This window comes from Lineus longissimus, chromosome 3, assembly GCF_910592395.1.
Source record: "Lineus longissimus chromosome 3, tnLinLong1.2, whole genome shotgun sequence".
NCBI lineage: Eukaryota > Metazoa > Nemertea > Pilidiophora > Heteronemertea > Lineidae > Lineus > Lineus longissimus.
The window spans coordinates 28,187,426-28,205,800 of record NC_088310.1 but is presented as its reverse complement, the minus strand read 5'-3'; the positions used below and the strand labels follow the sequence as shown (position 1 = coordinate 28,205,800).

The window sequence follows — 18,375 nt, the reverse complement described above, 5'->3', positions numbered from 1 at the left end:
TGTCAAATGTACTTCTGATAACTAAACATATCTGCTGTGTGGAGACCGAAAGACACATTAAGTTTTAGGCATTGGGAGTGCGACTTTTAAGAAGTGTTTTACTGACTGTTGGCGACAGCATGCCAAGATTCTCAGTGCTCATGTTACAGTACATCTAGTGAAGGTGAACGTATATCTCGTTTTCTTTTCCACCAAAACTAAAGGTAGAACTCATGGCTGCATCTGAATTTTAATTGCCATTTAACTGCTAACATTCTTATTTCAATTCTAACATTGAAAATTGAACCTTTGTTTTTTTCTTTCCAGAATTGAAGGTGAGCGCGTTCAGTGTTATCCCTGATTCTGGCAACCCAATGATAGGTACAAACGGGATGACGGGACAAGCACTGTCGGTCACGCTTGTCAACATTGGCACTTTTAATGACCGCAACAACATCCGAGCGGCGACTGGAATAAATTATAATTTCGCCTTTACTGGATACTACGCTACCTCGGCTACACCTACCAACAACCCGCCAGCGACAGCGACAGGGATCAACGCCTACCGGTTCACCATCAACCTCGCAACAAGTGACCTACAGAGTGCCCTCGTTGCTAATGTTACCTCGCCACCTCCATTGACCCTAACCGGTAATTCCGTCTCTTATAGATAATCTATCATTCAAAATGATTACTTCATCAAACCAAATTCAGTATTCCATGCATGGAAAAGAAAAAAATGGTTCAGAACAACTTAGGAACGAAGAGTAACAAAAATCGTTCATCATATCTGCAGTTTTTGATTCTTTTAAGTGTATTTTCGGTGTCCCTCTTCGGAGATTTTACTGACGATCCCAATTGACTAGGACAATATATATTGACTAGGATCCCTGAAGTAAATCCGCGATTTCGATTTCGTATTTTCGTAAAAAGGAATGTTTTATCGATGCTTGATCTAACGTTAGAGAGAAGTCGGTTATAATACTGAGCTTATTTCTTTCTCCCAGGCACCATCGACTACCCTAAACTATTACTGGCCGACTGTATCAACCCTTTGTACGCCTGTATCCACGTATCTCCGGATAATCGTGCAAAAGGCGGGACATTCGTGGACAAGGATACCTCAGATGATTACCTCTGTTCGGTGGTCACAGTCACATGTCGCCCTGGTAAGTATTCGGCATTTAGATTCCAATGGAATACAGCGTACCGGAAAACATATAAGGTCTGTTCATATATTTGATACCGGTGTAACTTTTGGAGTGTCTCGTTTCAACCAACCGGCCGCATTGGACTGAACTATCGAACCTTTGACCATGTGTAATTCCCAAGGCCGATGCCATAACCACCCCCGGCCATCAGGATCGTAAAGAATGCTGAACAAATCCTCTTTCCCAACGAGTCCGGGACTGCTATACCTGGAAAGCCCTGGAATGTTCCAGAAGCATGGATACCCTTTGAGCCGTCTATCCAATACTTTCTCTCCTCTCAAACATGACGGGGCAGTCACCATTGGCCAAGAAATTCCTGCCTTTGCATTGGTTTCTGCCACTGCCATCCTGTCTTGTCTACTATTTGTTTGCCTCTGTGTTGTTTATGTGTTTGTCAAGAATTTCGGCATGAGCGTTATATTTTGATTTCGAATCCACAGATCCGAAGCCTGACAACCTTCAGCTGTTAACGCCAACCGCAGCAAACAAAATCATCCCCGACACTTTGACGGCCATTGAGTTTTCAGTGGACGTGAGGAATGAGGCAGCCACAGCACCTAAAAACGACATCCCTACCGTGACTGGATCACTGACACATTTTATAGTAGGTGTAGTGACTCCTTCAGGCACTGTGGCCGTCTACTGGCTAAGATGTCAATCTCACAGCTCGAACGTTGACTCTGCTACAGCTCTTGTGACATTGGACATTGGACTTGGACCCCCACCTCCATTAAAATTAGAGGTCAAACCCGATAAACCTGGGAAATGCAGTGTGCCATGAGCAAGAGAAAACAGAATACCATAGCACAAAGGAGAGCGTAGTCTCTAATGGACTGTTTCTGTAGAAGACCGAGACTGGAGACCAGTTACGCCACTTGGCACCTAACCGTAGTTACGGAAACATATATGGCAACAAAGCGAATGGAGAAGATTTTCAGAATCAGTACAGCCTCGGCTGTTAACCATTTTAGGTTAACACTGAATCGAAATAAAAAGACAAGAGATTGGTAGTCTAATTTTTGCTTTAGGTGCATTCATTAAACTTATCTATGCCATGAAAATGCAACTATAAATGCAAATATTTTCTGCACGGGTGAAGGCGTCCCTAAATTATGAACACTGTAAATATGTTCATAGGCTTACGCTGCTGTCATAAACAATTCTTTATGTCCGTATTGCAGGTTCACATCATGTTTTCTGATGTGGATTTGTCCATTACATCCCTGGACACGCTCAATCTTGGCGCCATATCGACCGTGTTTCCAAACACTGCAGACAATCAAGTAAACCTTGTAGCGGGACCTGGAGCTGCAAAAACTCTTGGCGGAACCGTTGGTAAACGGGGAACAGCTCAAGTGACCATACCAGAAGCGACATGTGCCAAGGTGAAATACTTCTGTGCGTTGCTTTATGCAAGTAAAGATGCCCGTTATGTTGATCTCTCCACGGAAACAAACCCGGGGAATATGACCTTGAACACAACATGCATACTAATTACCGATCGATTGGAGTGCAACCCAGGTAAGAAGCAGCTCGGCCCTTCTAGATTAGAAAGATTTAGCTCATGTATGATGACCGAAGTACGAGTAGTATGCTGAACAAAATCTTTGAAAAGCTATCGAGGTGCGTTGTAATGGCACGTATTAAATCCCTCACATTAAAATTACTGCCTTTGATTTATATCTTACTTACACATGGCTAGTACTTTTCTTATTGAGACAAATGCATGGCACAATCGTCTACCAGCACTTTCCAGCGATGGTCACATGCGTCACACTACAAACTGAGTAAATTCACCAAGTTAGTGACAGAGTGCGCTTCATGTGTTCCACATTCATACTGACTGCCTTCCCACTTTCTTGAGATTCTATTCTAAACGCTGTCTCCATTTTTCAGATGTTGATGTTACGGCCCTGACGTTTCCATCAGGTGGCGTTTTCCCCATGGCTCCGATCGAAGCAGACGTGTCCTTCAGCGTAACGTTCAAGAACATACGGTCTAAAGATATTGCAGCAGTAACAAGTAAGTCATGAGGTTTGCAGTCATGTTGGGACGTTGTCAGTTCCATCCAGGTCCAATAAAGTTATAATGGATACGTTTTGAAACAATAATGATGAACGCTAAAACAGATCACCAATATCTGGTGTCAAGTTTGATTGTGCACCACGAAGAAGGCGAAGGAAAACTTGACTTCGTACTTGCTGGAATCCAGTATTCGAGACATCTTAAAGTTTGGAAGTTTGCCCTTTTAGACTACGAATGTTTGCACGAAACATGTTGAAAAATTAATACCCTTTAATGAACGGCAACAAATACAGTGTATGTCGATATACAGAAGATGACATCACTTCCCATTTATTTCCATGTCCAGTTGTTAAAACAAGTTAATTGGCGTTCACAAAGTGTACTGAGTGAAATATTTGACGCCAAGATAAAGTGAACGACTTGACTAACATGCTCACTGGGTGGAAATGAAAGTATGGCAACTGATTCCAAACTTATCTATTTAACAGCTCCAGATGAGAATTTCCACATCAAGATCTACCAGTCGGACAGGGATTTGCGTGCGGTTACGTCGGCTTCTCTCAACCCGCTGGGGGTGACCGTTTTTGAACCAACCACCAATGTTGAACTCCTAATTACCGATGTCGTCAAGTATGGGCTCAAAGGAGGCCAATCTCTGACAATAAGTGGGAAGTTCAAGTTCGGCTTGAACACCACTGAATGTGCGAAAATTAACTACTTGTGTATCGAGATTGCTCCGACGGGTTCACCTCCGTACGTAGATGCAGACACAACCAATAACTATATATGTGCAAACATTAACGCCATGAGAACCTGCGAACCAGGTACGTTTTCAACTACATCATTACCTGAGTCTATGTTAGACTTGTTAGAAGTCTCATGTCTTACATTTGAGTTTCACCTTGATGGTGACCTTGGTGCCCTCTAACCTTGATGTTGGTGGTTTGAACGTTGTTTTTACAGCAAATAGTTAAATACACCGGTGGTTTTGTTTCTGATCTTCTATTTGATGTTTCTATTTAACTACTCTAGACATCGAGGTAGTTGCCTTCTCGAAATACCCTGACCTGGGAGACCTGGGCCCAATGATCGGAACAGCCGGCATGGCCTCCCAGCCCCTCTCACTCACCCTGCGGAATAAGGCTGCAGTTACGCCTTCTAACGATATAAGGCAGGCGGCGGGGCCTAGTGATGTCAATTATGCATTGACGGGTTATTATTCCAAGACCGATGCTGCACCCACAGCCGCAAATACCGCATTATATGGAGCCTTCACAATCAGTCTGACGGCGTCAGAATTGAGGAGAGCAATGCCCGCTGTTGGCACTACTGGTGCTACCACGATATTGACTGGTAGGTTTGGTTATTAAGAATCACTCCCGAAAATAACAAACAATGAGTTTGGTGGTCGCGAAATGAACTATCTTAATCATCTAGATAAACGCTTGTTTGTGCTTTCAGGTTAACTGGCAATACCAGGAACCAAACTTACTGATTGAATATACATGTAAACTGGTCATAACGGCCGAAGGGACTTCGTTCACATGATCTTTGACATCTTCCGATAAAGGAGCTTTAAGAAGGATCGGTAGACGTTCAACAACTGACCAATTTGGTCGGCTTCTTGACCATTTCTATTCTGTATCAACTTTCAGGCACCATCACCTACCCTCCACTCTCCAAGGCGAACTGTCTCTCCTTGACTACCCCGCGCGCTTGTATCTACGTTGCCCTTGATAACAGAGCAAATGGTGGAACTTTTGTCGAACAGGATGCAACTAAAGCGAGCAACTTCAAATGCTTTCAAATTATAATGACGTGCAGGCCAGGTAGGATTATCTTATTCCTTCGTGACATCCGTTACGTTTCCTAACATTTGAGATAAAACTAACGCATACCCCAACACACAAAGGTATACCAGATCATTAATTGATTCAAGTTAATATATCAACTTGAATCAATTAATGATCAGATAACGATTTAAGGCCTTACTATACTAAGAGTTTTAAGATGTACATGTATATTTGCGACATCAAAGCATCTTCCACTGGTCCTCGCTGAGCTGCCAAAAATGAGCTTGGTGCCAGACATAAACCTTTGACCGAGAACCTTTCTTTTGGAATGTTTTTCATTGTGTTAAAGGCATGGACCTACTTCAAGAGGTTTGCCGCTTCAACCCTTAGTAGGCCTTGAATTTAGTTTATTGTCGGGCCAATTATTTTCATCGAAATTAATCTATCGCCTGTGGTTTCCCGTTCATCGTTAGTGGCAACATACCTTAGTTATGGCCTACCAGCACTCACAAGCATCCTATTTCTTACAGATCCAAAGCCAACGAACCTTGTTATTCAGGCTGGTACTCCCCTGACGGTCAATTCAGCAACAACCATCGAGTATTCTCTTGATGTCGAAAACGCGGCAACGGGGGCAAATAATGGTGTACCGGGTGTACTGAGTGGCGGGTTCACCAACTTTAAGGTAAATATTGGATGTATCACTTATCGCGAGTCAAGTTTACAAGGGGCTTCACTAGAGCAGTAGACGCATAAGGAAATGGGCCTGACGATTACTTTAACGCAGATTGGACAGTGGCAGCTACTTTCGACCAGGAACTGATTGGACAGTGGTCTGGTGGTGGCTTTTGCCTCTGGACTGAACTGAACTCGCATGTAAAAAACGAAATCATCTTTATCTGATGAAGTCTGTTAGATACTTGTATGCAAGATCAACACACGTCGAGTACGAGTGTCCGAATTATCAATGTAGTTGCGGATTGCACAGCCATTAGCAATGAAGGAATGAGGGAGGTTCCGTGCAGACTGATTACTTTAAAGTATAGTAAAAGGATCATGATATATTCTGTTTCAGTTCGAGCTGCAATTTTGCGATGTGAACCTTGAAGTACAGCAGACCTGCGGCAGTGGAGTACCCACTGGCCGCTTCAGTTCATCAATAAACACTGCTGAGAACCAACGAGCGATTGCCGCTGGTGCAACAGTAAACTATGGAATCACCGGCACCAGAATAAATGCAACAGTCATACTGTCCGAGGCTGCATGTTCGTCTGTCAAGTTCCTCTGCGCAATTCTGTCCACAAGTTCAAATGCCCGTTACATTGACGCCTCTACCGAAGCCTCTCCAAGCGACTTCAGGCTGAATACAGCATGCGCAACTTTTGCCACGACTGGGTCGAAAGTTTGTCATCCCGGTGAGATATTCTTCGTACATGTTGAGACCGAATCACCAGGATCCAGTTGCTCAATCAGCACAAACGCGGCCGCTAACGCTGGCTTTAACAAACGCCTATCGTTATCTTATTCACTAATAATTCCATCACATAACGAGCGTTAGCACTAATGCCAATTGTCCAACGGGGCCAAGACTTAAGTTCTATGAAAATGTGTGATACAAAAGGAAGAACATTAATAAAATGATACACGAGTTACATGCAGAAAGCAACTAACCTACCATTGAGTGTTGCCCAATTCTGAATAACTATTATCAAAATCTAAGATGTGCAATATCAACAAAACCGCTGGTCGGAATCTGTGTTGAACGAAATTGATACCAACTATTTTGGCTTGATCTAAGAAGACTTTATACCAATGATTTATGACTAGTTTAAAAACAGATCTTCGCTTCTGTCTTCCAGATATCGAAATGACTGCATTAAACGAAGCTAACAATGCGGTTATGCTGATGAATGTTGATACGACTCTACAATTTGATGTTACCCTGAGAAATAACGATGCAAACACAGATATTGCTACACAAACGGGTAAGGTTATGAACCTCGCCCAGTGCCGAACTTAAACCAATAATCAGGGATCCAACGCAGTTTCCACCAACTTCTCAATCATTCTTCATTCCACGCAAGTCACAAATAATTAATACCTCAGTATAAATCTTCTGTACAATTGCTGACTATAAGTTTAGTGCGGTTGTTTCACCCAGCTAATACATTAGATCACATTAAAATATTGCATGATTGTTCACCTTTTCATATTTACAGTCACCACCAACGAAAACTTTCATCTAAAGTTCGTGTTTTCAAATTCCGATTACCGGGTAAGCGGTGAGGCCTCAAACACCGTGACGGGCCCGCCGACCTTTGAGAATACGGGCGTCGTGGACGTGGTACCAGCAGCTGACGTCCGACTTGGTCTCAACGCTCGACAGAGCCTCACTCTCAAAGGCACTGTCAAGGTTAAAATTCCAAATTCTGCTGCGATTTGCGCTGCTATTCGATATATTTGTGCGAACTCCATGCCAAATGCAACCGAATACATAGAGGACAGCACAAGGCTTTTGAATAACTGGCTATGTAAGGATATCAGGAACCAGGTATCGTGTGGAATAGGTAAGAACCTGTTCAATAATTTCTTCCTTTTTTATAAGAAACTGTATTTAGAAGTGCTGAAACTTATTGTTCGAACAGTTTATTCTTTTGATAACAGAATGCGGCAACAGACAAACGTGCGCTTAAGTGTACACTACCATCTCCGCACGTCCTCACCCCTAAAGAAAAGAAACCACCTTCAGTGAGGTGGGAGGGCACCCTCAGGAGGCAAACCAGCAATAAGTTAATAGTTTCTATATACAGTTCAAGGATAAAGATTTATTTCCCAAACAAAAGTCGTCCATCATCTCAACAAAGTTTAATAGAAATTCCCCAGGAATGTTTTCAAGGCGAGACACAATTCATATCTAAATAATGCGCGTGTTAGATTACATGTCCATAATGTAGACTGGCCTTAAACGTTGACGAAGCGAATATTAGCTGATGAGGGTTGCCGAGTTCTCATTTGTGTACGAGAAACGTCCAACCCTGCTGAGCGCCAGTCATACCGACTCCGGCCAGCATAGTGAGAGGTGGAGAGGAGTCATTGATACAACGTACAGTACACTCTCAAACCCTATCATTTTGTTCGTCGTTTTATATTCATTCCAGACGTTGAAATAGTTTCGTTTAGTGACCTCCCCACAGCTTCCGATCCCCTAGTCGGTCCTAATGGCAAGACCATAACCTCCTTTGCTGTAAACGTGAGGAATAGAGGGACAGGCGGCCAAGGCTTTGATATCGCGGCAGTGACATCACCGAAGAAAAACTTCGCTTTGACATCATTCTACAGTGATATAGCTCAACCTACCACAGCAGCAAACGAAATCGGCACAGCGAACATTATGACTGTGACCAACGACGCCAATTTAAGAATGGCACTGCCCGGGGTTGGTCCAAGCGGAGCTACCACTGCAATTTCAGGCACCTTGGCCTACTCCGCACTGACTGACGCGGATTGTCATAAGGCGAATTTCATCTGCATGAAAATACTCGAAGTTCCTGGCGAAGCGTCCTACACAGAACCGAATGACACACTGCCATCGACTACTGTAGGTCCAAACACGAGATGTTTAACTCTGGCCGGAGTACGGACTTGTGCACCAGGTAAAGTTTATCCACTACTCCCACCAGTGTATCTTATTGGCCAATCAGAACACGGCTATTCAGCTTCAACGGTATAGTCTCTGGAATCAAACCAATCATAAGGCAATATTGCCTTGACTTCCCGCCAATTTAGCTTGAGGAAAGTGATGAGGAATTCATTATTTTACCCCAGGACACATGATTAGCCACGGCACAGAAATTGAGACGAACTAATCAACATTTTGTTTTACATTTTGTGTGCATCTCAGTTTTTCACCCAATCCAATACAAGATCGAAGTAGTGATCTCCAGATTGGAGAACTGCCCGCTAGATACCTATCAATAGAGGAAGAGCCTCACTAATATCAGATTATAAAGTTATCAAAAGTAAAACTGATTTTTTTTGGTAAGATATTTTCGTTGAATAACATCAACCACAGTCACTTGCTCTCCATTTCAGATCCCTCACCCAAGAATCTCGCACTTAACACCAATTTAGCTGTTGATTCAACTACCCTCGTGGACTTTACCGTGCAGATTGAAAATAAAGCCACCGACGCGAAAGACAGCATACTTGCTGCCACATCACCAAATTACAATTACAAGGTAGGCTTAAGAGTGAAGACATGCGTCACTTCCAAGACATTCGTGTACATTTGTCATGCAGAACGAAGACCCGATTAAGTCAAAATCATTGATCAAAATCTTCCATAAGTTTGACAGTAGATTCTCCTATAGTTAACTTCCATAATTGCAGCTTTCTGAGGCCTTGGCAGCCAGATAGCATGTTGCCCAGCCAACGACTTCTCTCGAAACTATAAACCCAACACAAGTGAAAAATTCGCGTTTTTCTACGTGGAGACTGGCCCTGTCTGCAGCTCATGAAGTCATCGATGAATGAACTTTGCCTTTTGTTTTGCAGTTCGAACTTCAGCTTTCCGATGTTGACATTGAAAATGTTGGCCCGCTCAAGGACACGCTCGGTCTTGCCAAGGTCTCCACCACCATATCTGATGCTGAGCTCCGTGCTCTCCTTGCCGGGGGCGGAAGCCATACGATTACAACGGGACAGGCACAAATTACACTAACGGCTGTGAAATGTCCGAAAGTACAATATCTCTGTGCCTTCCTTTCGACAGGAACGGGTGCAGCCTATGTGGATTCTAATCACACTAACAATATAGTATGTGTGGGCATACTTGCTAAAAAAGGATGTACACCAGGTACTTGAAATTATTTGCAAATTATGTAAATTGACTACGTCATTTTCAAAATTTAGTTTAAGACTTGGCTCAGGCCACCTTGTTGTAGCACGTGCTATGATAGCAGTTGTCAAAGTGGCGAAATGGAAGCATCAGCGCCTGTTACCCTTGAGGTCCCGGCTCAGGTTCGAATCTGGTCCGGTCTGTCCCGATACTTTTGTGATAGAGAGGCAAGTCTCTTTGACAGGGTAGTTTCCGCCGGGTAGCCACGTTTCCTCATGCAGTTCATATTGACTAAATATTGTCTAAAGCTCACGTGCTCTGATCTGGACTCAACATCTAAAAAAGATGATAGAGGTATAGTTATCTTACTAACCAACCGATCATCAGAACAAACCACCACTAGGCAACTGTTCCGAAAACCGTCTACCTCCCGGTCAGCGGAATAAGGGGTCACCAATGCTGTTTTTCTGTTCATTTCAGACCCATCGATTCTTGACTGGGGTTTAACGGCAACAACACCATTACCATTGATATACGTCCAAGATGTCTGGCAAGACCTCACCGTCAAGCTAGACCTAAAGAATATTGCGAATGGAGCACTTTCTAACATCGCCGCCGCTTCTACTTGGAATTACAACATATTCATCAAGTTTACAAACATGGACCTCGCCACCAGTATCTCCGCCGTGAATTCCTCCGTTCCATTCTTCTATGTACCAGCTGGGGATTTAAAGGCCAATCTCGGTAGAGGAGCCACACTGTCACTCGGCGGAAGTGTTCGTCTTGCTATCGAAAAAGCAAAATGCCAGGAACTCAACTACCTGTGTGCGATAATGCATCACAATAGTCTGTTGTACAATGACAAGGAGACTAAAAACAATGTGAAATGCATTGACGTTACATTGACTAAAGTATGTGCGCCAGGTAGGTTGATAAATCAGAACAGAATCGGAACGTTCAAATCATGTACTACAGGTAGTGGTCAGATTGAGCCACTGCTTGGAGTAAGTGCTGTTCATGTTCCGTTATGACAAATGACAAGACCAACCACTGGGACTCGGACTTTTGTTAGCCTTTCCCCCTTCTATGACAAAGGCCTGACTTCACCGCTGATACCACAAACACCAAGAAAAGGTGATCAAGATTGAAACTGCGCTTAAAGTACGATTTGCAGCTTATGGGAAGTTTGTGGCAACAAAAAAATAAGGTATATTAATACTAACAGGATAATGGCAAACTTGACTGCTTGTACTTTTAACTTCGTCTTGAAAGTACTGTTCACAATAATTCCTTTCACTTCCAGACGTTGACATCACTTCCTTCACTGACAACCCGAAAACTCAATTGATAAAGGATAGCACCGCCGGGACGTTCATCTTTGACATCGCCTGGAAGAATATCGCAGATCCGTATCCCGGTAACGACATACGTACCCCTCCAACCACTCCTGCAAACAGCAAAAACTTTAAATTCCAAATGACCTTCTCCGATGTGAATATTGGATTAGGTGGAGCAGATACTCTTGCGATAGCGAAGATATCAGTGACAACACAATACACAGAGAGCCTGAAGGCCAAGACAGGGCTCATAACCAAGAACAGTGTTACTATACCTACAGGCGATAATTTGGTGATTCCAGTTGCACACTGTTCAAAAGTCAAGTTCTTGTGCATCTTCATAGAAGAGGGAGATAATGCACAATACGCTGATGCAAATAAAACCAACAACGTGGAGTGTTTGGATATCAATATTGCAACTGGGACGGCAGGGAGTAAGAAGAACTGCAGACCTGGTAGGTAAATGATTGTTCTGCAAATGCATCTGCTACATACAGATTGGCCATTTGATGGTTGAAATCAATCACAATTTATACGGAAGCGGGCAACTTCGCAATGCAGAAGAAGCTACAAGAGCGGCAGTAGTGATTAGAGTAATGAACCCCCCGACTCACAAGACAGCGGAGGTTCGAATCCCTTCTAGCAACTTTCAGCTTGGGGAGGCTATGACTGAAATGATGAGTTGAGAATCTACTCCTTTTAAGCTCACCAGGCGATACCAATACGTTAGCACTATTGCTCATGAAAAGCTGAGCAGCTGCTTAAAGATCAAGCTGTTTATTCCTTCTTTTCCGAACAGAATTTACTAATCTTGATGCAAGTGTGGACATGAATGAAAATACGGCTACTGGAGTATCCATCTTCACAGTTTCTGCAACCCAAGGAGATCTTGGTGTGCCCAGTACATTGACCTTTAGCCTTGATAGCACAGTACCGGCAGCAGCACCTTTTTTGGTCCAGACGAGTAAGCTACCTATTCCACTTACATTGGCGGCAAATTCTAGTGAAATGGACACCTTCTGCTTAAGGTCTAAATTAAGGTCTAAACATAAGATATTTTTGACTTTAAGGGTTTTAAGCAAGAGGTGTCAGAGAAGTTAAAGCTTCATCAACATTCAAAATGTTTATGGGTGTCGATTTATAATTCGGGAAAGCACATTGAGCAGTTAATTCAGACCACGATATCATGTATTACATTATATCATCCTTATAAACACTGCTGATTACACCTGTATTAGGTCTATAGCTTTGTCCTGTACCTTGCTGCAGATTGCAATCGACAAAAACAGAGTACCTATCAGTTATTTGGAGATGTGCTCAATCTTTCAGCCGGTGTTGTGACGACAAACCTCGCAGGAGGAGCGGTCTTTGACTACGAGACGACCGCCAAACAATACAAATTATTGATCATGGTCAACGACGGCACAGCCGACCCCCTCTACTCGGTTACGAATACACTGACAGTAAACATCAAGGACGTCAATGAAATCCCGGTGTTCAACCCAGCTACCTATACCGTCAACCCTGCTATACCAGAGAACACAGCAACATCTGTATATAAGATGACCGTAGATGATCCGGACAGGCCACATCAGACTATGACCTACTCCATCGAAATTAATCCATCAGTTAACCCAGGGGCTCCATTTTCAATTGTGCAGACCGGTATGTACATCTGCGAAACTTCAACATATATTCTCTCGGTTTGAGACCTTTTGATTTGAGATCGCGAATGACGGAAGAGCAGTTAGTATTTTGGAGAATATCACTGTCTTACTTTTCAATCGAGTTGGTGATCTGGACCACAATAACCGGCGGGTTTAGCCAATTCAATTACTATATCTTAACAGCAATGGACCAGCTATGGAAAGATTTTCTGCTTTCTTCCCCTTTGCTAGCTCTTATAACAGTCACACCTGTGGTTGTTTTACGAACGTTTGCCAACACCAAGTGAGACAATTACTTGCAACACGTTTTCTTTATTATCAGGACTTTACTCCGACGGTGTGATCAGTCTTACTGGCACCGGATTTAACTTCGAAGCAGCGAGTACGTATTCCTTGACCGTCCACGTGACGGACGACGGCACCCCGCCACTATCTGCCAACCCACTCGGCCTGATTGTGGTGCCAGGTTCAGACATACCAGAAAAACCCACTATCAAAGACCTCCCCAGGACTATATCGCTGAGTGAGGATGTTGCCAACACCTACAACACGCCCATCTACACTATCACGGCTACGGATCCTGACAAGTCAACCACTCTCAAATATGACATCGATGTGCAACCTTATGATGGAAAGATCATTATTGAAGACAGTAAGCGCTTCAGCATTTCTTGATGTTTTCTTGATTAGACTTTTTGGTTCTGTCCAGTTTCTGAAAAGATGAGGGATTTCGCCCTCGAGCTGTTTTAAAACAACCAACCTGTAAGTCGGCCATTTTGTGTCAAAGGGAGTTCCAGTACTTTTGGCGCTCATCTGGAGAGAGGTGCATGAGAGGACAACATTTACGACTTGATTCGTTGCTACCAAAACTCTAACTATGGTAGATTAATTTGAACTTTCTGACACTTTCAGCAAATGTGATCAAATATAAGGCCAACCCTGATTTCGACCATGAAACTGTCAGTGAATACACAGTGACAGTTATCGTATACGACGGCGACACGGCCCCACAGACTGGTGTACTGACCGTCAAGATTCTAAACAGCACCTACGGAGACTTGCCGATCATTGATGCGAGCACCTGGCCGGCGGCGGTCAGTGTCCCAGAAGACCAGGCACGTCTAGCTTACGTGTACGATGTGAGTATCACGAATAAGTATTTAGCATGTTCTCATGTTGAACTACTCTTGATAACTTACCACAGCACCACCTTTTGAATTAGTCACTCTATGTACTTTAAAATAGTGATGGACATGCGGGATTACTTGGCTCGGTATTGCACAAAAAGCATCACTACTTCGAAACTCAAGTCACGGCTCAATGGCCGATTCCTTACTCAAAAGAAGGACACGGCCTTTTGGTCCATCCAGTGATCGGTAAATCTGTCACGATTTTTTAGATCAGAACAGCTCAGGAATTTCGTATCACGTCAAGCCCTCGAAAGCCAATCAGATAACGGTTAAATTAGATTATCACACTTTTCTTGAAATGTCAAATGTGGATTGAATTTTTACTAATAATCGATTGGTACAATGTACATTGAAATCATTTTAGGTTGTTGCTAAGGATCCCGATGGGCGCCCGCTTACTTACAGCCTGGACCAGGTCCCTTACACTAATCCAGGACAGTTTGCCATTGACTCAAGTAAGTCATTACGTCCTTTCCTTCATTTCTTATTAAAACTAATATAAGCCAACAGCAGTGGCGGTGGGCATTAAATTTAGTATAGAGCTGCTATGTTACCAACAAAAAATATTCTCTTATATCAATCGCATCATCTACTGCCTCGAGCACTCACTGCAATGGTGGATTCCTGTATAACCGTGTCTTTATTCGATTTGATTAACATGCAGATATCGCTTTTAGAGCATCAGCACTAATGTACCAATGGTATCTGAACGTGTTTGACTTTTCAATTCAGTGGGAAAGGTCCATTCCGTGGTCAACCCAAGGCTGGATTTTGAGACTGTTCCCGTGTACACCTTGAAGATAAACGTGTGTGCCTATGCGATCAATTGTACCTCAAAGACACTGACCGTGAACGTGGAGGATAAGAATGACGATCCCGTTTGTACGCCCAGTGCTCTTGAGGTCTCAGCCCCAGAGGGCAATTACGTAAGTATCATTTGGTGATATGTGATCTCTATCAACTCGTCCAATTGACACTTTTCCATACATGTTCCCTTTGTTTACTGAGCAAGCACATCATAGCACCATTCGCTGCCCATTTCTTATAGAGAGCATCCTTTTCCATACACATCGCTCTTCTTATCATGCACATCTTGGAATACTTTGCGTAATAGGTACCAGAAGGCACCCCCGTCATGTCCACTTCGTTTTACACATTTGGCAGAGCTGGATTGATAATTCTTGTAGCAAGACATTTGGTTTCTCAATACCAATGTATCTCTCCCTTTTTCAGGCTCCTGGGAAGTTGTTTACCATGACAGACCAAGATGCCGGCGACACTGTGACTTACGCCAAGGTCACAACCACCACACAGCAGGCTCACTTTACAATCAACACAGCTGGAATCGTGTCTGTCACCAATCTCAATTATGAAACACTTTACAGCCCTATCATTGGAGGTGAGTAGTTCGTTTTAAGAAATTGGGGCATATTTCCATTGAACAATACAAACACCCGCGTAAAGAACCAAAATCATCCAGCTAAAACCGCCATGGCAATCGAATGAGACGAGAAATTGACAACCTAATGCTGATGCCATGGCAGCGAAATTTCCCTCTTAGTGAGAAGCATAAGTTGTTTGTGAAGGACTGCTTCACTTGAGGTAATAACTCCTATTAGCACTTAGACCGACAGGAGTGGTAGACAAATAAAAAAGGCGAAACTGAAGGTATAACCCATTCCATTGCATTACTTCTCTGGATGTCAGCAGAATCTGCTTGTTCGCTATCTGGGTGTCCTTGTACATCACATACGCCGTTGTATCCCAAACTAAGCTATTTAATTGGCAAGTTGTCTACATCAACATACCAATTCATATTTCAGCATTTACCGCCACCGATTCGAAGGGCGCCAAATGCAACTTTGCTCTAACTGTCAACATCCTAGATGTAAATGAGAACCCTGTGTTTGTCAAGGAGCCGTACAAAGGCACGATTAACGAGGATGACCCTACAGACACCAGTATCCTAACTGTCGAGGCGACCGACACGGACATTGGAAATAACGGAGTTCTATCCTTCGAAGTCCTCGCGGGTGCCAACAATGTTGAGAATAACTTCAAGCTGACCAAGATCGCAGGCGCAGACAAAGCAGTCCTGAAAGTACAGAGTCCGAAAGATCGGGAGAGCATGACAAGCAACGTCGTGACCTTTCAAGTCGTTGTTAGAGATGGTGGAGGGGGTACGGATACATCTACTGTGACAGTGACTGTCAACAATGTCAATGACAACAAGCCGACCTTCACTCAGGAGCTGTATAACTTTGAGATGATGTACAATGACACAAAAGGTCACGTGCTTGGTTCTGTGTCATGCACTGACAAGGATGTAGGTAAATAGATATGATTCATAGTAACATGTGCATTATTGTCACGACCCCAGACGCAGGGATTTTGATGTTCTCTAAAGATACGTACTAATGTATTTTACGCTATTGAAATTGGAGGGCGTGACACAGGGAAACTATTACAGTCCAACATTGTCATTGTAACAGTGGCATTTCAGGGGACAACAATAGTAACATGACTAAACTTCAAGACCAGTTGCTGTGATACAAACAGAAATTCGCAAGCTAATGAACCTCAAAAGAGAAACACCTCTCTTAGGTGACCGGTGTGGGAATAGGAGGCCATATTGTTGAGTTGGCACAGAGCGCAAGAGACCAACTGAACTTCAATCTCTTGTGTCTCTTGATTCCCTCATCGAGTTGATAGATTCATTTGTGACAGCTGCGATCTTATTGACTCTGAAGCTGTATCGGTACCATTCTTCCACTGAATACTTTTCTATTTCAGCTTTCAACGTACCAAGTTACGGTTGGCTCGAAGACCAGTTGAAGGATAACTTCATAGTGGACTCGACCACCGGTGTAGTCGCTTCTGCAATAACGCCTTTAACACCACACCACGAGTATGTCCTTCTGGTAGAATGCAAGGACAACGATCCAGTAAAACAAGAGACTTCATTGTGAGTGTCACGCTGAGTGTTTGTACAACCCCCCTTCCCGGCCGGTCACCTTTTATTAGTGGATCAGATTCTAGCTACTGACTGCAATAAAAGGGCTTAACTACGGAGTATGAGAAACTTTCACAGTGTAATAGCATTTTTTCATTGTCGTACCACAACATAATACGTACAACATACTTCAGTGATACCAGGGCAACCACACCGACTTTACTTCGAGTACTGTAATCATTACTAACCTAAACGCTTGCACAGTATTGTTCATAGACGCGTCGATATACTTTGAGGTAGTTTTTACAGCTCTCATTATTTTCACCATTCATTTTAGAACACACGTTGTCCGGGTGGACACCTACTATGGTTGGGAGATAGTAACCAACTGGACCACATCCAAACCAAAGACCTTCTACGATACCAAGGCAAACCTCGACGACTTCCTGGCCGGTGCCAGCAAGCTCTGTGCGCCTGGATGCGTGGCAAAACTACACAGTAGAACTACGAATAGGTTTGTATCATGAAGCAGAGAAATCTTTAGAAATACGCTTTTACTCAGAAATAAGTTAAGCTTTAAAGCAAGAATTGATAAAAAAAACTAGTCTTCATTAATTCTTGATAATTGGGTAACTTGGCTTATCTACACATAGGCAGTTTTGGGTGAAGTATTTCAATCGAGCAGGAAAATGTCCACCCTCAGTAAGGTTATATCTCAGCCGCATCTGTATGTGTACTTGCTGCCCCTGCATAAAAATAACAAAGTCAATGGACTCCTAACGTCCTGTAATTCATCAAGTGAACAACAGTGAAAGTGTCTTGCACAACATTCTGTAAGATAAGGTCGGTTTCTTCATTTCAGTAAAGGGAATGAGGTCCTGGCCATCTACTTCTTGAAGGATGCCTCCACCGATAGCCTAGGCAACATCGGTAAGCAGAAAGAGTTCATCAGTGCCACTGACACCATTGGGGCGTATACAACGGACAAGTTAAAGACGCCAGCAAGCTCTGTGACGGCGAGTACAATCCTGTCGGCTCACGGTGTCACCTCCATCATCAGATACGGAGATGCACCTAATAATTTCAACTGGATGCTGGATACGATCGCAGGTCAAGCGATTATCGGAGTGTGCATGTTCGCGGCACTTGCAGTCCTTCTAGTGACAGTTGTGTGCATAACCAGAAAGGCGTGCCCACTGAAAAACTATAAACGGTAAGCATGTGATATTTCATTATTAAGTGGAATCATTAAGGATTGCTTGCTAAACAAAGACAAAATTTATCTAAAGGAAAAGTTGGGGAGAAAAAGTTGACTACTTGTAGGACTATCGTAACAGTTCTGCCTGGTGAACTAAAAAGCAAAGTAATATAACTTTTCGATCG

General features: G+C 43.3%; 1 protein-coding gene across 2 annotated transcripts in view; it reads left to right on the top strand.

The window, feature by feature from the left end:
• The window catches only part of LOC135484544 (uncharacterized), a 34,848-nt gene that overhangs the window by 15,133 nt on the left and 1,340 nt on the right, over window positions 1-18,375 (top strand). For both annotated transcript variants that reach the window (XM_064766128.1, XM_064766129.1), the window contains exons 16-43: window positions 307-630; window positions 987-1,148; window positions 1,631-1,794; window positions 2,372-2,711; window positions 3,087-3,212; window positions 3,704-4,039; window positions 4,248-4,568; window positions 4,871-5,044; window positions 5,539-5,693; window positions 6,084-6,423; window positions 6,868-6,993; window positions 7,228-7,575; window positions 8,167-8,661; window positions 9,101-9,246; window positions 9,563-9,863; window positions 10,326-10,769; window positions 11,149-11,637; window positions 11,982-12,146; window positions 12,512-12,847; window positions 13,172-13,501; window positions 13,762-13,988; window positions 14,404-14,494; window positions 14,772-14,965; window positions 15,273-15,438; window positions 15,863-16,369; window positions 16,833-17,004; window positions 17,330-17,506; window positions 17,855-18,205. In XM_064766128.1, the coding sequence (XP_064622198.1) occupies window positions 307-630; window positions 987-1,148; window positions 1,631-1,794; window positions 2,372-2,711; window positions 3,087-3,212; window positions 3,704-4,039; window positions 4,248-4,568; window positions 4,871-5,044; window positions 5,539-5,693; window positions 6,084-6,423; window positions 6,868-6,993; window positions 7,228-7,575; window positions 8,167-8,661; window positions 9,101-9,246; window positions 9,563-9,863; window positions 10,326-10,769; window positions 11,149-11,637; window positions 11,982-12,146; window positions 12,512-12,847; window positions 13,172-13,501; window positions 13,762-13,988; window positions 14,404-14,494; window positions 14,772-14,965; window positions 15,273-15,438; window positions 15,863-16,369; window positions 16,833-17,004; window positions 17,330-17,506; window positions 17,855-18,205 (7,507 nt within the window). The remainder of the gene's footprint in view (window positions 1-306; window positions 631-986; window positions 1,149-1,630; window positions 1,795-2,371; window positions 2,712-3,086; window positions 3,213-3,703; window positions 4,040-4,247; window positions 4,569-4,870; window positions 5,045-5,538; window positions 5,694-6,083; window positions 6,424-6,867; window positions 6,994-7,227; window positions 7,576-8,166; window positions 8,662-9,100; window positions 9,247-9,562; window positions 9,864-10,325; window positions 10,770-11,148; window positions 11,638-11,981; window positions 12,147-12,511; window positions 12,848-13,171; window positions 13,502-13,761; window positions 13,989-14,403; window positions 14,495-14,771; window positions 14,966-15,272; window positions 15,439-15,862; window positions 16,370-16,832; window positions 17,005-17,329; window positions 17,507-17,854; window positions 18,206-18,375) is intronic.